Source organism: Anomaloglossus baeobatrachus, chromosome 11 (genome assembly GCF_048569485.1).
Source record: "Anomaloglossus baeobatrachus isolate aAnoBae1 chromosome 11, aAnoBae1.hap1, whole genome shotgun sequence".
NCBI lineage: Eukaryota > Metazoa > Chordata > Amphibia > Anura > Aromobatidae > Anomaloglossus > Anomaloglossus baeobatrachus.
The window spans coordinates 180,961,705-180,986,882 of NC_134363.1; the positions used below are offsets into that span (position 1 = coordinate 180,961,705).

A 25,178-nucleotide genomic window follows, 5' to 3' on the forward strand; every position below is an offset into this window, starting at 1 on the left:
CATGGAAGGTGGAAGAGCCGACACGGGCCGCGTCCCCCCAATAATATTAATGATAAACATTGTCTTTCCTATATTAAAGGGGCATTTCCACCTCAGAGTGATGCATAATTCCCTAGGATTTGGTCGGTATGGGTACAACCTTTTAATTGTGAGACAAAAAGGGCTAAACGGCAACGACCCGGACCACCTAGCTGTGCGGGAAATGGCATCCGTCCCGGTCCACCGAATAGCAGGGAAACCGTGAATGGAAAGCAGTGACTACTCCGAGGATGGCGGCACATCCCGGCACATCACCTCATACCCCGATAACAGACTAACACATGAATGGCCGCTCTGGTGTCCGCACCTTTAGGATCCGGCAGGTCAGCACCTCGTATCGCTGGTGGAGGATCCGGTGCTTTAGCAGCACCTTGTTCACCATCGGTATAAAGATCTGGTACTGAGGAGAGAAAAAAAAAATCAGGACGACGCGGTTATTTCATTTACTCCAAGAGCTTGTACGGAATAAATCGATGTCCGGTACCTTCTTCCCCAGCTGGAAGACTAGAGAGGAGAGCGTGTCCATGGCCGTGGTCCTCAGCTCGGGGCAGACGTCCAGCGTGCGGACTATGGGGTGGATGATGCGGGAGGCGTAATCGGTGAAATCCAGAGATTCGGTCAGTCTGTCCACGGTTTCTAGAGCCACCCTGGGGGGGGGGAAGGAACAAACCTTCTATATACACGCGACATAACGAGCGTGAGTAGATAAGGAGATAGCTGCCGGGCAGGTGCACACAAGGGTCACCGGGCCACCGGCACCGGCGTCTGTAATAACCGACAACCTCCGTGAGAATCAGCCCCTCGGAGAGTCACATATTTGTGTCTGTGGAAACAGACATTGCTCCAGACTGAAAGCTAAACCATCTGTGGCCGTCCACAACAGGAGGCGGCTGATGGTTCTCTGGGGCCGGACACACGCACGGCATTACCTTACACCGTACCCCTCCATGGAGGCCGCACTTTTACTGGCGAGGGCCGGGATCACCCTTCACTTATGTAATGCGGTCGAGAATCTCACAGATGTGGCTTTCGATCATGCAGGAAGAAAACCATAAAGGGTGGGGGGCACACGGGGGGCCGTGCAAACACCGGAGAGGTTTTCTGTTTTGTTTTTCAATGATTTCCAGCAGCTTTCTGCATTTTGCAAAAACCTTAGTATGAGAAGTTTATTATAATTTGTGGCAGAAATTGGTGTAAATAATAGAAGTGGAAATGCAAAGTGGTCCGAAGACGGCAGAGACTAACATTCTGGAGCGCAGACGTGCCGAGGAGCGCCAAATGTATTAAGAGGCGCCGATCCCTAATAAAGAAGATGAGCACCGGAGCACGGATCATCAGCCGTAACACATTGCCCCCCAAAAATAGCTTCACGTACACATCCGACTGTCATGGTCCAGGTACGAAGGTCTATGTGTGCCTGTCCCCATAGGAGGCGGACACAGACGTCCATAGGAGGCGGACACAGACGTCCATAGGAGGCGGACACAGACCGGACGCAGACGTCCATAGGAGGCGGACGCAGACGTCCATAGGAGGCGGACGCAGACGTCCATAGGAGGCGGACGCAGACCTCCATAGGAGGCGGACGCAGACGTCCATAGGAGGCGGACGCAGACCTCCATAGGAGGCGGACGCAGACCTCCATAGGAGGCGGACGCAGACCTCCATAGGAGGCGGACGCAGACCTCCATAGGAGGCGGACGCAGACCTCCATAGGAGGCGGACGCAGACCTCCATAGGAGGCGGACGCAGACCTCCATAGGAGGCGGACGCAGACCTCCATAGGAGGCGGACGCAGACCTCCATAGGAGGCGGACGCAGACCTCCATAGGAGGCGGACGCAGACGTCCATAGGAGGCGGACGCAGACGTCCATAGGAGGCGGACGCAGACGTCCATAGGAGGCGGACGCAGACGTCCATAGGAGGCGGACGCAGACGTCCATAGGAGGCGGACGCAGACGTCCATAGGAGGCGGACGCAGACGTCCATAGGAGGCGGACGCAGACCTCCATAGGAGGCGGACGCAGACCTCCATAGGAGGCGGACGCAGACCTCCATAGGAGGCGGACGCAGACCTCCATAGGAGGCGGACGCAGACCCCCAGACCTCCATAGGAGGCGGACGCAGACCTCCATAGGAGGCGGACGCAGACCTCCATACTCCAACCATGAAATGACCTAAGCCCTATGAGTGTAAAATGGAAAGCCATCCCACCATTATACACAAATGGAGGAGGACCACCCACCCCACCGCACTCATTTACCTGCCTCGCTGTGAGGTTTTTATGCCAATTTTCGAAAATAAAGTCATAGGTAAAGGGATGCAGGAGATTCCAGAGGAGCAACCGCCGATGTCAGCTACACCTTAAGAGTCTAAAATGTGGGCACCGCGACCTCTGCAGGTGAGAAGGGGGTACTGCACCTGTTATGTGGGGACGGCGACCTCTGCAAGTAAGGAGGGGGTACTACACCTGTTATGTGGGGACGGCGACCTCTGGAGGTACGGAGGGGGTACTACACCTGTTATGTGGGGATGGCGACCTCTGGAGGTAAGGAGGGGGTACTGCACCTGTTATGTGGGGACGGCGACCTCTGCAAGTAAGGAGAGGGTACTGCACCTGTTATGTGGGGGATGGCGACCTCTGGAGGTAAGGAGAGGGTACTGCACCTGTTATGTGGGGACGGCGACCTCTGGAGGTAAGGAGAGGGTACTGCACCTGTTATGTGGGGATGGCGACCTCTGGAGGTAAGGAGAAGGTACTGCACCTGTTATGTGGGGACGGCGACCTCTGGAGGTACGGAGGGGGTACTGCACCTGTTATGTGGGGACGGTGACCTATGGAGGTAAGGAGGGGGTACTGCACCTGTTATGTGGGGATGGCGACCTCTGGAGGTAAGGAGGGGGTACTGCACCTGTTATGTGGGGACGGCGACCTCTGCAAGTAAGGAGGGGGTACTGCACCTGTTATGTGGGGACGGCGACCTCTGCAAGTAAGGAGGGGGTACTACACCTTTTATGTGGGGATGGCAACCTCTGGAGGTAAGGAGAGGGTACTGCACCTGTTATGTGGGGACGGCGACCTCTGCAAGTAAGGAGGGGGTACTACACCTTTTATGTGGGGATGGCAACCTCTGGAGGTAAGGAGGGGGTACTGCACCTGTTATGTGGGGACGGCGACCCCTGCAGGTAAGGAGGGGGTACTGCACCTGTTATGTGGGGATGGCGACCTCTGCAAGTAAGGAGGGGGTACTACACCTTTTATGTGGGGATGGCAACCTCTGGAGGTAAGGAGAGGGTACTGCACCTGTTATGTGGGGACAGCGACCTCTGGAGGTAAGGAGGGGGTACTGCACCTGTTATGTGGGGACGGCGACCTCTGGAGGTAAGGAGAGGGTACTGCACTAGTTATAACTACTTAAAGTGGTTACAAGCTATTATTTTAAAAACAAAAAAAAAAAAAAACACCACAAGTATTACTGGTGATGAGCGGGCACTACCATTCTCGGGTGCTCTGTACTGGTAACTAGTGATGAGCGGGCACTACCATGCTCAGTACTCGTAACTAGTGATGAGAGGGCACTACCATGCTCGGGTGCTCAGTACTGGTATCTAGTGATGAGCGGGCACTACCATGCTCGGGTGCTCTGTACTGGTAACTAGTGATGAGAGGGCACTACCATGCTCGGGTGCTCAGTACTCGTAACTAGTGATGAGCGGGCACTACCATGCTCAGGTGCTCAGTACTGGTAACTAGTGATGAGTGAGCACTACCATGCTCGGGTGCTCAGTACTGGTAACTAGTGATGAGCGGGCACTACCATGCTCAGGTGCTCAGTACTGGTAACTAGTGATGAGCGGGCACTACCATGCTCAGGTGCTCAGTACTGGTAACTAGTGATGAGCGGGCACTACCATGCTCAGGTGCTCAGTACTGGTAACTAGTGATGAGCGGGCACTACCATGCTCAGGTGCTCAGTACTGGTAACAAGTGATGAGCGGGCACTACCATGCTCGGGTGCTCAGTACTCGTAACTAGTGATGAGCGGGCACTACCATGCTCGGGTGCTCAGTACTGGTAACTTGTGATGAGTGGGCACTACCATGCTCAGGTACTCAGTACTCGTAACTAGTGATAAGCGGGCACTACCATGCTCAGGTGCTCAGTACTGGTAACTAGTGATTAGTAAGCACTACCATGCTCGGGTGCTCAGTACTGGTAACTAGTGATGAGCGGGCACTACCATACTCGGGTGCTCAGTACTGGTAACTAGTGATGAGTGAGCACTACCATGCTCGGGTGCTCAGTACTCGTAACTAGTGATGAGCGGGCACTACCATGCTCAGGTGCTCAGTACTCGGAACTAGTGATGAGCGGGCACTACCATGCTCGGGTGCTCAGTACTCGGAACTAGTGATGAGCGGGCACTACCATGCTCGGGTGCTCAGTACTGGTAACTAGTGATGAGCGGGCACTACCATGCTCGGGTGCTCAGTACTCGGAACTAGTGATGAGCGGGCACTACCATGCTCAGGTGCTCAGTACTCGGAACTAGTGATGAGCGGGCACTACCATGCTCGGGTGCTCAGTACTCGGAACTAGTGATGAGCGGGCACTACCATGCTCGGGTGCTCAGTACTGGTAACTAGTGATGAGCGGGCACTACCATGCTCGGGTGCTCAGTACTGATAACTAGTGATGAGCGGGCACTACCATGCTCAGGTGCTCAGTGCTTGGATGGAAGAGACTTAAGTACCCGAGTATAATGGAAGTGAATGGGGACCTAGAGCAGGTTTCCAGATTTCCAGGACAAATGCTCGAGTTCCCCATTGACTTGCATTGTACCTGGGTGTTCGAGTAGCTCCCATCTAGCTGCTGCTTAGGAGTACCGAGCTCCAGAGCAGAGCTCATTTATCACTATTCCTTTCCTGGTTAATTGGGAAGAAGATACAACGTCCAAGCACAGAGGGCACAAGATTCAACGTCCCACCAGAGGGCTGAAGATACAACGTCCCACCACAGAGGGCAGAGGATACGTCCCAGCACAGAGGGCACAAGATTCAACGTCCCACCACAGAGGGCAGACGATACAACGTCCCACCACACAGGGCAGACGATACGTCCCAGCACAGAGGGCAGACGATACAACGTCCCAGCACAGAGGGCACAAGATACAACGTCCCACCACAGAGGGCAGAAGATACAACGTCCCAGCACAGAGGGCACAAGATACAACGTCCCACCACAGAGGGCAGAGGATACGTCCCAGCACAGAGGGCTGAAGATACAACGTCCCAGCACAGAGGGCTGAAGATAAAACGTCCCAGCACAGAGGGCTGAAGATAAAACGTCCCAGCACAGAGGGCTGAAGATACAACGTCCCAGCACAGAGGGCAGACGATACAACGTCCCAGCACAGAGGGCTGAAGATACAACGTCCCAGCACAGAGGGCAGACGATACAACGTCCCAGCACAGAGGGCAGACGATACAACGTCCCAGCACAGAGGGCAGACGATACAACGTCCCAGCACAGAGGGCAGACGATACAACGTCCCAGCACAGAGGGCAGACGATACAACGTCCCAGCACAGAGGGCTGAAGATACAACGTCCCAGCACAGAGGGCAGACGATACAACGTCCCAGCACAGAGGGCAGACGATACAACGTCCCAGCACAGAGGGCAGACGATACAACATCCCAGCACAGAGGGCAGACGATACAACGTCCCAGCACAGAGGGCAGACGATACAACGTCCCACCACAGAGGGCAGACGATACGTCCCAGCACAGAGGGCAGAAGATACAACGTCCCAGCACAGAGGGCTGAAGATACAACGTCCCAGCACAGAGGGCTGAAGATACAACGTTCCAGCACAGAGGGCTGAAGATACAACGTCCCAGCACAGAGGACAGAAGATACAACGTCCCAGCACAGAGGACAGAAGATACAACGTCCCAGCACAGAGGGCTGAAGATACAACGTCCCAGCACAGAGGGCTGAAGATACAACGTTCCAGCACAGAGGGCAGACGATACAACGTCCCAGCACAGAGGACAGAAGATACAACGTCCCAGCACAGAGGACAGAAGATACAACGTCCCAGCACAGAGGGCAGAAGATACAACGTCCCAGCACAGAGGGCACAAGATACAACGTCCCAGCACAGAGGACAGAAGGACAGAGCACAGAAAATCACGGCAACGCTGAGTTACGACAACCCTTCATTTCTGAACCTCCCGCATGTAGAGAATCCCGGCGCCCCTGAAGCACAATCGGCGGATACTTACTTCCGGGCCGGCAGAGGAGTGTCCATAGCATCAAACAACTTCACAATAGGTGGTAACAGCAGGTGCAGGTAATCGTCCAGATTAGCCCCGAACATCTGTATGGCATTCAGCAGCTGGAAACGTGCAAAAACAAACCATTAACGTAGCACTGTAAAGAGAAATTAAATCTATGACGGGGGCATTAAAAAATGAGCGTCTCCTCACATCAGATGGTCGGGGACCAAGACCAACGTCTGAGGTTTTCTGTGTTTGTGTGACCCCTTTGAGGGCCAATTCCCACATCTCACCTTTATGGTCACTATGCGTCCCGGGCTGATGTCCTGCATGAACACGCGCAGCATGTGAGGGATGAGCTGCGGCAGGTAAAGCTTAAACTCCCCGCCGAGCGCCAGAACGATCTGCTCAATCAGCAGAATGATGGTGCTCTGGATGGGGTTATTCATGGTCCAGTGATCCTGCAAGAAACACCAGAATGAGGCGTTGGGGGAAGACGAGGAGGAGGCGGCGAGGCAAAGACGAGGAGGAGGCGGCGAGGCAAAGACGAGGAGGAGGCGGCGAGGCAAAGACGAGGAGGAGGCGGCGAGGCAAAGACGAGGAGGCGGGGGCTTATGACGAGGAGGAGGAGGCGGGGGCTTATGACGAGGAGGAGGCGGCGAGGCAAAGACGAGGAGGAGGCGGCGAGGCAAAGACGAGGAGGAGGCGGCGAGGCAAAGACGAGGAGGAGGCGGCGAGGCAAAGACGAGGAGGAGGCGGCGAGGCAAAGACGAGGAGGCGGGGGCTTATGACGAGGAGGAGGAGGCGGGGGCTTATGACGAGGAGGCGGCGGCGAGGGAAAGACGAGGAGGAGGAGAAGGGGCCTTATGACGAGGAGGCGGCGGCGAGGGAAAGACGAGGAGGCGGCGGCGAGGGAAAGACGAGGAGGAGGCGGCGAGGGAAAGACGAGGAGGAGGCGGCGAGGGAAAGACGAGGAGGAGGCGGCGAGGGAAAGACGAGGAGGAGGCGGCGAGGGAAAGACGAGGAGGAGGCGGCGAGGGAAAGACGAGGAGGAGGCGGCGAGGGAAACACGAGGAGGAGGCGGCGAGGGAAAGACGAGGAGGAGGCGGCGAGGGAAAGACGAGGAGGAGGCGGCGAGGGAAAGACGAGGAGGAGGCGGCGAGGGAAAGACGAGGAGGAGGCGGCGAGGGAAAGACGAGGAGGAGGCGGCGAGGGAAAGACGAGGAGGAGGCGGCGAGGGAAAGACGAGGAGGAGGCGGCGAGGGAAAGACGAGGAGGAGGCGGCGAGGGAAAGACGAGGAGGAGGCGGCGAGGGAAAGACGAGGAGGAGGCGGCGAGGGAAAGACGAGGAGGAGGCGGCGAGGGAAAGACGAGGAGGAGGCGGCGAGGGAAAGACGAGGAGGAGGCGGCGAGGGAAAGACGAGGAGGAGGCGGCGAGGGAAAGACGAGGAGGAGGCGGCGAGGGAAAGACGAGGAGGAGGCGGCGAGGGAAAGACGAGGAGGAGGCGGCGAGGGAAAGACGAGGAGGAGGCGGCGAGGGAAAGACGAGGAGGAGGCGGCGAGGGAAAGACGAGGAGGAGGCGGCGAGGGAAAGACGAGGAGGAGGCGGCGAGGGAAAGACGAGGAGGAGGCGGCGAGGGAAAGACGAGGAGGAGGCGGCGAGGGAAAGACGAGGAGGAGGCGGCGAGGGAAAGACGAGGAGGAGGCGGCGAGGGAAAGACGAGGAGGCGGGGGGAGATGAAATTGTGCTGTAATGCAATCATGAGTTGAAATACTCACTCTCATCAAGGCGAAGATCTCATCCATGTAGGGGCGGATGTGGCTGCGCACAAAGGAAACCAACATTCCCAACTGCTGGAACATAAACTGCAGACGACATGGGAGAGGGTCACGGATTTAGTCACGGGGACAAACAGCAGATGTCAGCGCTCAGAGTCACACATACAATGCAGAGAAAATACTGAGCAGCTGCATCATGAGACACCAGAGGCCACAATCTGCACATTCACATGAGATGCGTGCGGTGAAACAACATGGAGCACGGCTGTAAATGTGTGATGAAATGTGATCCAGTCCAGAAGGCTACAAGCCGCCTCTCTAGGGCCGGATACAGGTAGGGGGATATCCCCATCCCCCAATACTAATAAGTTACACATTTCTGATTGGTTGGGGTCTCCGCGGAGAAGGGGCCCCGATGGATGGAGTGATGGCCGCACTTGTGCTCCTCCGCCCATTTCATGGACTGCCGGAGAAAGCCAAGTCCTGAAGAAAACCACCACTGCAATCCAATGAGGCCTCTCACAGCCCCCGGCACGGGACCTCACCAACCGCCCAACCACGGGAAACAAAACCTTTCAATATTGACCTTATTTAGTTCCTAGAGGCATTTTGCTGCTGATACAGACCCCCAAATCCCCCGGAGAGACACTTTAGCCCCTGCCGCCCCAGTGAAAGGATTGGTGGTCACACAGGGAAGGCGAGTCCCCCGTTCTCATATATGCTGGTGATCCCAGAAGTACGTTCCCCCCCACGTTTCTATAACTTGTCCCATAGGAAGAGAGAAAAATATATTTAAAGGGACCCGAAAGTAGATTTATGGCAGAGCGGAGCCTGGCTGCACTATTGTGACATAATGTGAAGCCGGACTAGTCCGAGGCAGGGGCTGGGTGGTCCCCCCCCCCCCCCATCTATACACACATGGAGAGGGACCGGTCATGGGGAGACGCCACCACGGACTGGGCTCTAGGACTAGTCATCTGAGATGGGCGGCTTTTAAAATGTTTTCTCCATATGCCGCATCATTTCAGAGAAAAACACACAGAGCTGCAATAACAAAGCCGCATGCAGACTGTCCATGGAGGGGGTTTGGAGCTCTGTATCAGGCCACTGCTCTCTGGATAAATAATAATAATAATAATAATCATAAAATAATAATCATAAAATAATAATCATAAAATAATAATAAAATATTATTATTATTAATTATTATTATTAATATTATTATTATTATTATTATTATTATTATTAAAAAAAAAAAAACACACAAAATGGTCATTGGGACTGGACATGTACATTACACAAACTGTCGTCTTTTCAAATAACACTTCTGTAAGGCTATCTGCACACGCTGCATCTTTATGGTGACCACAAAGATGCACATTTTTGGCCCCCCAAAAAAATGCATCCAAAAAAAAAAAATGCGTTTTGTCGCATTTTTTGCCATTTTTTCCCCAATGCATTTTTTAAATTAAATCTATTGAAAGATAGAAAGAAACAACACATAGAAAGAAATAACAGAATAGCTCAATAGAGGGTTAGCTAGCAAGGCCAGCTGTTTTTTTCATTATTTTTTGGTAAAAAAAAAAAGTGGGATCCCCCCCATTTTTCATATCCAGCACAGAGCAATTAGCTGCAGGCTGCAACCCTCAGCTGTACCTTGGCTGGTTATGAAAAATAGAGGGGATCCCACACACTTTTTTTTTTTTTTAATTGTTTGATTTATTTAAAAATAAAAAAAATAAATTAAAAAAAATGAAAATTGTGTGGTGTCCCCTCCTATTTTTCTAAAACCAGCCAAGGTACAGCAGACATCTGGGAGCTGATATTAGGGTGGGAAGGGCCATGGTTATTTAGCCCTTTCCAGCCTTACAAATGCAGCCTACAGCTGTCCCAGAAGAGGCGCGTCCATTAGATGAGCCAATTCTGGCGCTGGACCCAGCTCTTCCCAATGCCCTGGTGCGGTGGCAATATTAGTAATAAGGAGTTAATACAAACTAGAAAAATTGCCGACACTTCCTAATCTCATAGTCTGAACTGGTGCATACTGAACATGCGATACAATATCCAAAATAGTAGTTGCACTCAAGTAAAGGAGAAAAAAGTTAATAAGGAGTTAATGGCATCCCACGGCTGCCACTAAGCCCTAGATTGGTAATCGCCGCAGCTTGAACCTCACAGCGGGCAGTTATGTTCTATGGTGCTCACTGTGAGCTTCTGATGTAGCAGTGCTGGAAGCGGTGTGGGACCTTGTGTGGATTATATTGGACCTGCAGGGGTGTTTTGGGGGTTAATAAAGGAGTGAAAGAGTGGGCTTTTTGTCTTTTATTTCAAGTAAAAGATTTTTTTGGTTGTGTTTAATCACTTTCACAGTTAGTGTTGGGGGGGGGGGAGGTGTCTCAAACACCTGCCACTACTAATCCAGGACTTAGTGGCTGCCATTAACTCATTATTACACCGATTGCCACCGCACCAGGGCAATTGGGAAGAGTCGGGTAAAGTGTGAGGACTGTCGCATCTAATGGATGTGGCAATTCCAGGGGCTGCAGTCTGATATTTTAAGGCTGGGGGGTGCCCAATAAACATGGGTATCCCCAGCCTGAGAATACCAGCCCTCAACTGTCAGTCATTATCTGTGCTGGTATCATAATATGGGGGAATCCTACGCAAATATTTTTTAAAATTTATTTTACTGTACAATATAGACCCACCGATGTCTGTAATTGGAAGCCTCAGACACGCTGTCACTCAGCGTGGGGGCTCGTCTGACTGCAACCAATCACAGACACTGGTGGATGGGGGAATCAATGAATATGTATGAGTCTAATGAGCGATCCGAGAAGAAGAATGAGACCGCCCCAGTGACTCAGTAAGTATGAAGCGCTTGCTCCTACCCCTACCGGCATTTGGCATATACCAGGCTGGATCAATCATCCGCCAACCATGAGTCAGCAGAAGATTGATCTGCCAGTCCTCCGAAACGCAGGGACAAAATGCAAAAAGAATTGACAGTGGTCACCACAAAGATGCAGCCAAAAAACTGCAACGGGCGAGTAGCAAAAATGAAATCTCATCGACTTTAATGGGGAAGGAAATGCATGCAGTTCTGGTACCAAAACTGCACCCGAAACACATGGAAAAAAACGTGCGCACATAGCCTGAAGTGTCTACAGATTCAGGATGATTCGTATGTAAGCAGACGACCCCTGTAAGCCGGGAGCTCCATACCTTCTGCTTTTTCTGCTTTGGAGTAAGTTCTCCACCGAGACTCACCTGGGGCGACATCATTCCCGTCCTCTTCAGGCCCAAATCCAACAGCAAAACAAAAGAGAAGAAAAACCTCATTAGAGCAAAGCGAGCGAAACCCGGGAGGCAGATATTCTATGTGGACATGTGATAACACAATTCTCCTGATCTTTACACTGGACATATTGTGCAAATGATTTGCAGGACTCCGGTCCAGAGACCGTGCCGGTGGTCTGTGGTTGCCAAAGTGGAGCCATGTCCGCTTTCTCCTACCTGCAGGCATCCCTCTTCACCTGTAACGTCAGCCTAGGCCTAATAATCTGAAGATGCAAGGCAGGTAGAAGGCCCTGATCTGGAAGATGTGGACTACCAACGTGGCCACTGGACCAGGGTCCTGCAAGTCTTTTTTGCTCAGCGCTATTTACACTAAGGAAACCAAATTCATAAGAGCCATCTGGGACCAAGATGACGATGACCTCCAGGTGCTGCAGCTCGGATCACATTCACTACAATGGGAGCCAAGATGCAGTACCGAGAATGGCCACTACTCAGTGTATGGAGCTGTGATTTCCCGTATCATTACACTATGCACTTCAGATGTCGGACCACCCCCCACCCCCCGGTCTACTATTGAGGACGTACCCTAGGATTAGGTCTCCATTATCTCTCACCCCGACAACCCCTTTAGGTCCTGTAGTAATCAGATGTACCCTGCAGTTAGTCATATTTAGAGGTGGACCCCCCAAAAAGTAGACATAATTGTTCTGAGATTTGAGTGGGCAATGCAGACATCTATGACTGAAATAGATGAGTGAAGGGATTAACGCCTTTTATGACCTAGGACATACCGGTACATGCTAAATCATGAAGGGGTGATCACCACCGGCTGCTGTTGTGAGTCCCACACATGTCTGCTGATTTGAAAAGCAGACATGTGTCTTGCAGGCACAGGTGGATCCGCAATCCACCCACGCCTTTTAACCCCTTAAAATTTTTAATGGCCGCAGCAAAGAAATCGCCTTTCTCCACCCACCATCGGAGGCCCCAAGATGCGATCACGGGGAGCCAATGGTTGCCATGGTAGAACAGGGTCATGTGATGACTCCTGGCACTATCATGACGTAGTTCCTGTTCGAGTCGACAGAGCAGCCGCTCTAACGGGAACGCTGCATTTCTGCTGATCAGAGCTGTGCAGCTTTCATCAACAGAAATGAATGAGCAATCAGACTGCTGATCCCACTAGTAACATAAATAAAAAAAAAAAGTTATAAAAAAATGAAAATATAAAAAAACCCTAAAAGTTCAAATCACCCCCTTGAAAATTAAGGGTTAAGAGAAAAAAAAAAACAAAAAAACACACACACATTTGGTATTGCCGCGCTTAAAAACGCCCGATCAAAATATAAAATCAATTAATCTGATTGGTAAACGGCGTAGCGGCAAAAAAATTCCAAACTCCAAAAAAGAGAATTTTGTTTACTTACCGTAAATTCTTTTTCTTATAGTTCCGTAATGGGAGACCCAGACATTGGGTGTTTAGCTTCTGCCTCCGGAGGACACACAAAGTACTACACTAAAAAAGTGTAGCTCCTCCCTCTGAGCTTATACACCCCCTGGATGACTCACATCTAGCCAGTTTAGTGCAAAAGCTGAAGGAGAATAGCCACCCACAAGTAAAAACAGAGCAAGAGCCGGAACAACCGGAGCCTCTGTCTACGACAACAGCCGGTGATAACACGCGGAACAAGAAACTGCCAACAGGCAACAGGGAGGGAGCTGGGTCTCCCAATACGGAACTATAAGAAAAAGAATTTACGGTAAGTAAACAAAATTCTCTTTCTTTATCGTTCCTTATGGAAGACCCAGACATTGGGATGTCTCAAAGCAGTCCATCGGTGGGAATAAACAGAAAACTGAGAAGTAGGTGGAGCCTAACTTCACAAATGGGCGACAGCCGCCTGAAGGATGCGTCTGCCCAAGCTCGCATCTGCCGAAACATGAGCATGCACTTGGTAGTGCTTTGAAAAGGTATGCAGGCTAGTCCAAGTGGCAGCCTGATAAACCTGCTGAGCCGTAGCCTGGTGCCTGAAAGCCCAAGAGGCACCGACAGCTCAGGTCGAGTGTGCCTTGATCCCCGGCGGGGGAGGCACCTGAGTACACTGGTAGGCATCGGAAATGGCCGACCTAATCCAACGAGCTAAGGTCGGCTTAGAATCCGAGAGTCCCTTACGCCGACCTGTGGTTAGCACAAAAAGAGAGGTGCACCGCCTAAGAACAGCGGTGCGAGACACATTGGATCTGGTGCGCCCGCACCAGATCCAGAGTATGCAACGCTTTTTCAAAGCGATGAACAGGAGCCGGACAAAAGGAAGGCAGGGTAATGTCCTGATTAAGGTGGAAAGGAGAAACCACCTTAGGAAGAAAGTCCGGAGTCGGACGGAGAACCACCTTGTCTTGATGAAAAACCAAAAAAGGTGACTCCGAAGAGAGCGCAACCAAACCGGAGACTCTCCTGAGGGAAGTTATGGCCACTAGAAAGACCACTTTCTGTGAAAGACGAGACAAAGAAACCTCCCTAAGAGGCTCAAAGGGGGGTTTCTGCAAGGCCGTGAGGACCAGATTGAGTTCCCAGGGATCCAAGGGCCGCCGGTAAGGCGGAATGATGTGAGACGCGCCCTGCATGAAGGTGCGCACCTGAGCCAGGCGGGCGATACGCCGCTGGAACAGCACTGATAGAGCTGAGACTTGTCCCTTGAGAGAATTGAGGGATAGTCCTAGCTGCAGACCGGACTGTAGAAAGGACAGGAGGGTCGGCAAGGAAAAAGGCCAAGGAGCATGGGCTGGAGGAGCGACACCAGGACAGGAAAATTCTCCAGGTCCTGTGATAGATTTTGGCCGAGGAAGACTTCCGAGCCCGAGTCATAGTGGAGATGACTTCAGAAGGAATACCAGAAGTCGTCAAGATCCAGGACTCAAGAGCCACGCCGTCAATCTGAGAGCCGCAGAATTCTGGCGGAAAGACGGACCTTGTGAGAGAAGGTCTGGACGGTCCGGGAGATGCCACGGCACCTCTACGGACAGATGGAGCAGGTCTGGGTACCAAGCTCGCCTGGGCCAGTCCGGAGCAATGAGGATGACCCGACGGCCCTCCATTCTGATCTTGCGCAGGACTCTGGGCAAGAGAGCTAGAGGGGGAAACACGTAAGACAGACGGAACTGGGACCAATCCTGAACCAGCGCGTCCGCTGCAAAGGCCTGAGGATCGTGGGAGCGAGCCACGTAAACCGGAACCTTGTTGCTGTGCCGGGATGCCATTAGATCCACGTCCGGAGTGCGCCACTTGCGGCAGATTGACTGAAACACTGCCGGATGCAGGGACCACTCGCCGCTGTCCACGGTTTGACGGCTGAGATAATCTGCCTCCCAGTTTTCCACGCCTGGGATGTGGACTGCGGATATGGTGGACTTGGAGTCCTCTGTCCACTGAAGGATGCGTTGAACCTCCAACATTGCCAGGCGGCTGCGTGTCCTGCCTTGGTGATTGATGTAGGCAACCGCTGTCGCGTTGTCTGACTGGACTCGGATGTGCTTGCCCGTCCACAGGTGGTGAAAGGCTAGGAGAGCTAGAAGCACAGTTCTGGTTTCCAGCACATTGATCGAGAGGGCTGATTCGGACGGAGTCCAAGTGCCCTGCGCTCTGTGGTGGAGATGTACCGCTCCCCAGCCGGATAGGCTGGCATCCGTGGTGAGAATCACCCAGGACGGGATCAGGAAGGAGCGTCCCTGAGACAGAGAGAGGGGCCGAAGCCACCACTGAAGAGAGCTCCCGGTCTGTGGCGACAGAGCCACTAACCTGTGCAAGGAGGAAGTCCGCTTGTCCCAACAGCAGAGAATGTCCAGCTGCAGAGGACGCAGATGGAACTGGGCAAAGGGAACCGCTTCCATTGACGCCACCATCTGACCCAGCACCTGCATTAGGTGCCTGAGGGAATGACGGCGGGGCCTCAGCAGAGAGCGCACCGCCAGATGGAGGGACTGCTGTTTGACTAAGGGCAGCTTCACAAGTGCCGGCAGAGTCTCGAATTGCATCCTTAGGTACGTGAGCTTCTGGGTCGGAGCCAGAGTGGATTTGGGCAGATTGACAAGCCACCCGAATTGGACTAGAGTGGCGAGAGTGAGCGAGACACTCCGCTGACAGTCTGCACTGGATGAAGCCTTGACTAGAAGGTCGTCCAGGTAAGGAATCACTGCCAACCCCTGGAGGTGCAGAACCGCAACCACTGCTGCCATGACCTTGGTGAATACTCGAGGGGCCGTGGCTAACCCGAAGGGGAGAGCCACGAATTGGAAATGTTCCTCTCCGATTGCAAAACGTAGCCAACGCTGGTGTGAAACTGCAATTGGCACATGCAGGTAGGCATCTCTGATGTCGATGGATGCCAGGAAATCTCCTTGGGTCATTGAGGCAATGACTGATCGCAGAGACTCCATGCGAAAATGCCGCACCTGAACATGCTTGTTGAGAAGCTTGAGATCCAGGATGGGCCGGAAGGAACCGTCCTTTTAGGGGACTAGGAAGAGATTTGAGTAGAAACCTCTGAACCGTTCTTGGGCGGGAACCAGTACAATTACTCCGTTGGCCTGCAAGGACGCCACGGCCTGAGAGAAGGCGGCGGCCTTGGAGCAGGGGGGAGTGGACAGAAAAAATCTGTTTGGCAGGCTGGAAGAGAATTCTATCCTGTAGCCGTGGGAGATGATATCCCGCACCCACTGATCGGAGACGTGTTGAAACCACAAATCGCCAAAGTGGGAGAGCCTGCCACCGACTAAGGATGTTGCTGGCGCGGCCAGATAGTCAAGAGGAGGCTGCCTTAGTGGCAGCGGCTCCTGCGGTCTTCTGAGGACGCGGCTTCGTGCGCCAGTTGGATTTTTGGTCCTTGGCTGAGTTAGTGGACGAGGCCGAGGGCTTAGAGGACGACCAGTTGGAGGAACGAAAGGAACGAAACCTCGACTGGTTCCTGCCCTGGACAGGTTTTGTGGCATGGAAGTACTCTTCCCGCCAGTAGCTTCCTTAATAATTTCATCCAGTTGTTCACCGAACAGCCTGGACCCAGCAAATGGGAGCCCAGCAAGGAACTTCTTAGAAGAAGCATCTGCCTTCCACTCTCGAAGCCACAAGATCCGGCGGATAGCGAGGGAATTAGCCGAAGCCACCGCAGTGCGGTGAGAAGCTTCCAGCATGGCAGACATGGCATAGGATGAAAAAGCTGAAGCCTGGGAAGTTAAAGTAACCATTTCGGGCATAGATTCCCTGGTGAGGGAATGCATCTCCTCTAGAGAAGCAGAGATGGCTTTGAGAGCCCACACTGCTGCAAAAGATGGGGAGAACGAGGCCCCTGCCGCCTCATAGACGGACTTGACCTGGCGGTCAGTGGGATCCTTAAGAGAGGTGCCATCAGCCACTGACACAACTGTCCAGGCTGAAAGTCTAGACACCGGGGGGTCTACCTTTGGAGAATGAGCCCACTCCTTGACCACCTCAGGTGGAAAGGGAAAACTGTCATCAGAACCGCGCTTTGGGAAGCGTTTGTCAGGACAGGCCCTGGGCTTGGTCACAGTGGCCTGAAAACTGGAGTGGTTAAAGAACACACTCCTTGTCCTCTTAGGCGAGGTAAACTGGTGCTTTTCTGCCAGAGAGGGTTGCTCCTCTGATACTGGCGGATTGAGGTCCAGTACAGAATTAATGGACGCAATCAAATCACTAACATCTGAGTCACTTTCGGACAGATCAATGGGGCACATGGAGGTAGCCTCCGAGCCCCCAGTAAAGGCATCCTCCTCGTCCCGCGAGTCAGCTCTGGAATCAGAGCCACGGGAGGAGGAGGGAGAGGGAGCCCTGCGTCTCCTCTTAGGAGGACGGGGTCTGGGACCAGATGATGAATCCTCTGTGAGCTCCGCTGAGAGAGCCCTAGCAGCAGAGGCACCCTGTGAAGGGGGCTGATGCATGGTCAGCAAAGTCCGGGACAGCTGTCCCATGGAGTCGGCAAAAGACTGGGAGATTGACCTAGAGAAGGATTCTACCCAAGCCGGGGGTTCAGCCACAGGAGCCGGAGCAGCCGGAGGGACCACTGTGGGTGTGATTCCAGGCTGAGGCAATGTCAGGGCAGAGCAGGCATCACAATGTGGATATGTGCTCGGTTCAGGCAGCACGAGCTTACATGCAGTGCATATTGCGTACAGCCTTGCAGCCTTGCTCCTTGTGTGAGACATGCTGCTGAAGTGGGGGCTCTGAGCCAGAATGACCCCCAGAGAGTATATAAGCAGGTCCACAACCGGAGGTTGTGGCTTACCAGACAGTTTGTGTGCCCTCCAGATCCCACAGCCCGGACCCCCAGACAGATTAGCAGGGATGCTGCAGCCAGCGCCGATCGCTGAGAGAACGCTGATAAAATGGCGCCGGAGCGAGGAGAGGGGGCGGGACCTACTCTGAGAGCGGGATCTGGAGGGCCAAGGAGATTTACAGGGGAGGGGACATTTACTCAGAGAGGAGTGTCCCTCCCCTGTGCCGAACGGCCGTTGGGCGGAGCCGCACTGTCCCTCTGCATGATTGACATGCGAGGGCAGTGAAATCGAAACTAGGCCTCAGGCGAAGCCGGGGCCTAAATTTAAGCGATGCGGCCGGCGCGCAGGCTCCATCGGCGCGGTTCTCAGGTGACAACCAGAGAACCGGCCGGAAATGACAGAACAGTTACACAGCACACTCTCCCCAACAATAAAGTACAAGGGACCCCCCCGAACATAAACGTCTCAGATACTTAGCTTGTGAGACGCAGGGTTTCAAGTCCCTGGGGATTAGTGCTCCGGTCCAGCAGGATCCTGAAGGGCTGCGGATGGAGACCGGTCTCCTGCAAAGCAGGGAGAACCGTGCTGGCTCCCACTTCAAGCCAGAGCCCGAGGGATGGTGAAGGAGCGCGGCATGTAAGGCTCCAGCCCTGGAATCAACCTTAACAACACCGCCGACACAGTGGGGTGAGAAGGGACATGCCGGGAGTCCAGGCTTGGACCAGCTTTTCTTCAAACACTTTCCAAAATGAAAAATCATATGAGAATGCATGTGTGGATGTGTGCCTCCTGAACACAAAGCAATGAACTGGCTAGATCTGGTTATCCAGGGGGTGTATATGCTCAGAGGGAGGAGCTACACTTTTTTAGTGTAGTACTTTGTGTGTCCTCCGGAGGCAGAAGCTAAACACCCAATGTCTGGGTCTCCCATAGGAACGATAAAGAAAAAGAGAATTTTGTTACTTACCGTAAATTCTTTTTCTTATAGTTCCGACATGGGAGACCCAAACCATGGGTGTATAGCTACTGCCTCCGGAGGACACACAAAGTACTACACTCAAACGTGTAGCTCCTCCCTCCTAGCATATACACCCCCTGGTAGCCAGTCCTAGCCAGTTTAGTGCAAAAGCTGAAGGAGGACATCCACCCACAAGTAGATACAGAGCAAAACCCGGACAACCGGAACCTCTGTCTACAACAACCGCCGGTGATAACACACGGAACAAGAAAACCTGCCAACAGGCAACAGGGAGGGTGCTGGGTCTCCCATGTCGGAACTATAAGAAAAAGAATTTACGGTAAGTAACAAAATTCTCTTTTTCTTCATCGTTCCTTATGGGAGACCCAAACCATGGGACGTTCTAAAGCAGTCCATGGGTGGGAATAAACAGAAAAACTGAGAAGTAGGCGAAACCTAACTTCACAAATGGGCGACAGCCGCCTGAAGGATGCGTCTGCCCAAGCTCACATCTGCCGAAGCAAGAGCATGCACTTGGTAGTGCTTCGAAAAGATATGCAGACTAGTCCAAGTGGCAGTCTGACAGACCTGCTGAGCCGTAGCCTGGGCCTGAAAGCCTAAAAAGGCACAGACAGCTCTGGTCAAGTGTGCCTTGATCCCCAGCGGGAGAGGCACTTGAGTATACTGGTAGGTATCGGAAATGGCCGACCTAAACCAACGAGCCAGGGTCGGCTTAAATGCCGAGAGGCCCTTACGCTGACCAGCGGTCAGCCCAAAAGAGAGGTGCACCGCCTAAAAACAGCGGTGCGAGACACATAGATCCGGAGCGCCCGCACCAGATCCAGAGTATGCAACGCCCTTTCAAAGCGATGATTAGGAGCCGGACAAAGGAAGGCAGGGAAAATGCCCCGGTTAAGGTGGAAGAGCAACCACCTTAGGGAGAAAAGTCCGGAGTCGGACGGAGAACCACCTTGACTTGATGAAGGGAGAACTCCGAAGAGAGTGCAGCCAAAACAGAGACTCTCTTGAGGGAAGTTATGGCCACTAGAAAGACCACTTTCTGTGAAAGACTAAAGAAGAAAACTCCCTAAGAGGCTCAAAGGGGGGTTTCCGGAAGCCATGAGGACCGAATCAAGGTCCCGGGGCTCCCAGGGCCGCCGGTAAGGCAGAATGAGATGCGCCCTGCAAGAAGGAGCGCACCTGGGCCAGCCGGGCGACACGTCGCTGGCACAACACTGACAGAGCCGAGACCTGTCCCTTAAGGGAATTGAGGGATAGTCCTAGCTGCAGACCGGACTGTAGAAGGGACAGGAGGGTCGGCAAGGCCAAAAGGCCAAAGGATACTTCCGAGCTCGAGTCATAGTGGAACTGACTTCAGGTTGGATACCAGAAGTCGTCAAGATCTATGACTCAAACGCCACGCCGTCAATCTGAGAGCCGCAGGTTCTGGCGGAAGGACGGACCTCGTGAGAGAAGGTCTTGACAGTCCGGGAGATGCCATGGCACCTCTACGGACAGACGGAGCAGGTCAGGGTACCAAGCTTGCCTGGGTCAGTCTGGAGTAATGAGAATGACCCAACGGCCCTCCTGTCTGATCTTGCGCAGGACTCTGGGCAAGAACTAGAGGGTGAAACACGTAATACAGACGAAGCTGGGACCAAACTTGAACCAGTGCGTCTGCCGCAAAAACCTGAGGATCGTGGAGCCACGGTTTGACGGCGGAGACAATCTGCCTCCTAGTTTTCCACGTCTGGGATGTGGGTTGCGGATATGGTGGACTAGGAGTCCTCCGTCCACTGAAGAATGCAATGAACCTCCAACATTGCCAGGCGGCTGAGTGTCCCGCCCTGGAGGTTAATGTAGGCAAACGCTGTAGCGTTGTCTGACTGGACTCGAATGTGCCTGGCCGCTAACAGATGGTGAAAGGCTTAGAGAGCTAGAAACACAGCTCTGATTTCCAGCACATTGATCCAGAGGGCTGATTCGGACAGAGTCCAAGTGCCCTGCGCTCCATGGTGGAGAAATACTGCTCCCCAGCCGGATAGGCCATCTTGTTGAGGATCACCCGGGACGGAGCCAGGAAGGAGCGTCCCTGAGACAGAGGGGCCGAAGCCACCATTGAAACGAGCCCCTGGTCTGTGGCGAAGCCACCACCCCGTGGAAGGAGGAAGTCCGCTTGTTCCAACAGCGGAAAATATCCAGCCGCAGAGGACGCAGATGGAACTGGGCAAGGGAATCGCTTCCATTGACACCACCATCTGATCCAGCACCTGTATTAGGTGCCTGATGGAACGACGTCGACCGCCAGCGGAGGGACTGCTGTTTGACTAAGGGCAGCTCCACAAGTGCCGACAGAGTCTGAAATTGCGTCCCTGGGTATGTGAACTTCTGGGTCGAAGTCAGAGTGGACTTGGACGGAATGACAAACCACCCGAATTGGTTAGAGAGGCGAGAGTGAGCAAGGCACTCCGCTAACAGTCTGCACTGGATGAAGCCCAGACTAGAAGGCTGTCCAGGACAAAAGGATCACTGCCAACCCCTAGAGGTGCAGGACCGCAATCACAGCTGCCCCGACCTTGAGAATACTCGAGGGGCCGTGGCTAACCCCAAGGGAAGAGCCACGAATTGGACCACTCTGATTGCAAAACGTAGCCAACGCTGGTGTGAAAACTGCGATTGGCACATGCAGATAGACATCTCTGATGTCGATGGTTGCTAGGGAATCTCCTTGGGTCATTGATTGATCGCAGAGACTCCATGCGAAAATGCCGCACCTGAACATGCTTGAGAAGCTTGAGATCCAGGTCGGAAGGAACCGCCCTCTTCGGGTACTAGGAATAGATTTAAGCAGAAATCTCAGAACCGTTCCCAGTCGGGAACCGGTACAATTACTCCAGTGGCCTGCCAGAATGCCACGGCCTGTGAGAAGGCGGCGGCCTTGGAGCAGGGAGGAGTTGACAGAAAAAATCTGTGTGGCGGGCTGGATAGAATTCTATCCTGTAGCCGTGGGAGATGGTATCTCGCCCCCACTGATCGGAGACGTGTTAAAACCATACGTCGCCAAAGTGAGAGAGCCTGCCACCGACCAAGGACGTTGCTGGCGTGGCCAGATAGCCAGGAGGAGGCTGACTTAGTGGCAGCATCTCCTGCGGTCTTCTCGTGCGCCATTTGGGTTTACGATCCTTGGCTGAGGGACGAGGCCGAGGCCTTAGAGAACGAGCAGATGGAGGAACGAAAAGAACGAAACCTCGACTGATTCCCGCCCTGGACAGGTTACCTGGTTAGGTTTGTGGCATGGAAGAACTCTTCCCGCCAAGAACTTCCTTAATAATTTCATCCAGTTGTTCCCGAATAGTCTGGTCCCTGCAAAAGGGAGCCCACCAAGGAACTTCTTTAGAAGCATCCGCCTTCCACTTCCGAAGCCACAGGAGCCTGCGGATAGCGAGGAAAATAGCCGAGGCCACCGCAGTGCGGTGAGAGTCTCCAGCATGGCAGACATGGCATAGGACGAAAAGACTGAAGTCTGGAAGTTAAGGCAACCATTTCGGGCAAAGAGTCCCTGTGAGGGAATGCATCTCGTCTAGAGAAGCAGAGATGGCTTTGAAAGCCGCACTGCTGCAAAAGCTGGGGAGAACGAGGCCCCTGCCGCCTCCATACAGATTTGCCAGAAGGACAACCTGGCGGACAGCAAAGCCGCAAGTGAGGAGTGATCAGCCACTGATACTCTAAACACCGGAGGGACCACCTTTGGTGAATGAGCCCACTCCTTGACCACCTCTGGTGGAAGGGGAAGACTGTCATCAGAACCACGCTTTGGGAAGCGATTGCCAGAGCAGACCCTGGGCTTGGTCACAGTGGCCTGAAAACTGGAGTGGTTAAGGAACACACTCCTTGTTCTCTTAGGCAAGGTAAACTGGTGCCTTTTTGTCAGAGAGGGTTGCTCCTCTGATACTGGCGGATTGAGGTCCAGTACAGAAATAATGTACAGTGGGATCCTTAGAGAGGTGCCGTCAGCCACTGATACAACTGTCCGGGCTGAAATACTAGACACCGGAGAGACCACCCTTGGTGAATGAGCCCACTCCTTGACCACCTCTGGTGGAAGGGAGAAACAGTCATCAGAACCACGCTTTAAGAAGCGTTTGTCAGGACAGGCTCTGGGCTAGGTCACAGTGGGCTGAAAACTGGAGTGGTTAAGGAACACACTCCTTGTTCTCTTTAAGGTATACTGATGCCTTTCTGCCAGAGAGGGATACTCCCCTGATACAGGCGGATTGAGGTCCAGTACAAATATAATGGACGCAATCAATCATTAGCATCTGCATCACCTTCGGACAGATTAATGGTACATTAAGTAGCGTCCGAGCCCCCAGTAAAGACATCCTCATCGTCCAGTGAGTCAGCTCGTGAATCAGAGCTGCGGGACGGGGAAGAACAGGGAACCCTGTGTCTCCATTTTAGGAGGACGGGGTCTGAGATGAAGAGTCCTCTGAGAGCTTCGCTGAGCGAGCCGTAGCAGCCAAAGCGCCCTGAGAAGGGGGCTAATGCAGGCTCAGCACCACCGGAGCAGCTGGAGGGACCATGATGAGCCTCCAGGCTGAGGGACCACTGTGTTTTGTGTGCTCAGTACAGGCAGTACGAGTCCACATGCAGTGCATATTAAGAACAGCCTTGCAGCCTTGCAGCTATGATGTGAGACATGCTGCAGAAGTGGGGGCTCTGTGAGGGAATGCATCTCCAGAATGACCCCCAGTAGAGTATATAAACAGAGAATATAAGCAGCTGCACAACTGGAGGTTGTGGCTTGCTAAACCGTTTAACATACATTTCTGTGCCCTCCAGTCCCCCAGCCCAGGCCCCCATTTGTCACAATGTGGTATCTCTGTGCCTATACAGACACTGAGAACGCTGAGAAAATGGCGACCGGAGCGAGGAGAGGGGGCGGGGCCTACTCTGAGAGCGGGCAAATGAGGCATACAGGGGAGGGAATCCTTCCTCATGGAGGAGTGTCCGTTCCCTGTGCTGCACAGCCGCTGGGCGGAGCCACACCATCCCTCTGCATGACTGACATGCAGGGGGAGTGAAACCGAAACTAGGCCTCAGGCGAAGCCGGGGCCTAGATTTAAACATGCGGCCGGCGTGCAGGCACCATCGGCGCGGTTCTCCAGTGAAAACTGGAGAACCGGCCGGAAATGTTACCACAGGCATATAACACACTCCCCCCAATAAATAAGTACAAAGGACCCCTGGAAAGACCACTTTCTGTGGTAAAAACGTCTCAATACTTAGCTTGAGACGCAGGTGCCAGGTCCCTGGGGGGGGGTTAAACGCTCCGTCCGACAGGATCCTGAACAGGGCTGCGGATGGAGACCGGTCTTCTGCAAAGCAGTGAGAACCGTGGAGGCTCCCACTTCAAGCCAGAGCCTCGCAGAGGATGTTGAAGGAGCGCGGCATGTGAAGGCTCCAGCCTTGTAAAGTCAACCTTAACAGCACCGCCGACACAGTGGGGTGAGAAGGGACATGCCGGGAGTCCAGATTGGACCCGCTTTTCTTCCAAATCTTTGAAATCCAAAAAACAAAAATCAAAAATCAGAGGATGCATGTGTGTGTGTGACCTCCTGAACACAAAGCATTGAAACTGGCTAGGACTGGCTACCAGGGGGTGTATATGCTAGGAGGGAGGAGCTACACGTTTGAGTGTAGTACTTTGTGTGTCCTCCGGAGGCAGTAGCTATACACCCATGGTTTGGGTCTCCCATAAGGAACGATGAAGAAATTATTTTTTTTGGTCGCAAATTTTGCGCAAAATGCAATAACAGGTTAACAAAAAGTAACATCTGCGCAAAAAATGTAATATTAAAAACAACAGCTCGAGATGAAAAAAATAAGCCATCAAAGGGTCCCATATCCCAAAAAAATAAGGACACTATAGGGTGCTTTACACGCTGCGCCATCGCTAGCGATCTCATTAGCGATGTGACACGCCAGATCGCAGATAAGATCTGCCGAGATCGCACATAGGTTGTTTTTATAGCGCCGGTCACATGTGCGATCTCGGCAGATCTGGCGTGTCACATCGCTAATGAGATCGCTAGCGATGGCGCAGCGTGTAAAGCACCCTTATGGGTCGCAGAAAACGCCACTTTTTTTGGACAAACGTCTGAATTTGTTGTTTTTTAACCCCTTAGATAACAGTAAACCTATACATGTTTGGGGTCTATGAACTCGCACCGACCTCAGGCATCACAGCGACACATCAGTTTTACCATATAGTGAACACTGTGAATAAAATTCCCTAAAAACCATCGTGCAATTGCACTTATTTTTTGCAATTTTTCTGCACTTGGAATTTTTTTTCCGTTTTCCAGTTATACGCTATATGGTAAAACTCATGGTGTCGTACAACTTGTCCTGAAAAAAACAAGCTCCCATGTGGCAAAATTGATGGGAAAATTAAAAAAGTTACGGCTTTCGTAAAAAGGGGAGCAAAAAACAAAAATGAAAAACGGATAATCGCCCGGGGGTGAAGGGGC

The 25,178-nt window shown here is 53.0% G+C and overlaps 1 protein-coding gene across 1 annotated transcript in view; it reads right to left on the bottom strand.

The window, feature by feature from the left end:
• The window catches only part of MTOR (mechanistic target of rapamycin kinase), a 262,102-nt gene that overhangs the window by 132,722 nt on the left and 104,202 nt on the right, over positions 1-25,178 (bottom strand). Inside the window, exons 21-26 of the mRNA XM_075327360.1 lie at positions 11,328-11,396; positions 8,103-8,189; positions 6,617-6,784; positions 6,330-6,442; positions 524-686; positions 347-439 (exon numbers count right to left, since the gene is read on the bottom strand). Of these exons, the coding sequence (XP_075183475.1) occupies positions 347-439; positions 524-686; positions 6,330-6,442; positions 6,617-6,784; positions 8,103-8,189; positions 11,328-11,396 (693 nt within the window). The remainder of the gene's footprint in view (positions 1-346; positions 440-523; positions 687-6,329; positions 6,443-6,616; positions 6,785-8,102; positions 8,190-11,327; positions 11,397-25,178) is intronic.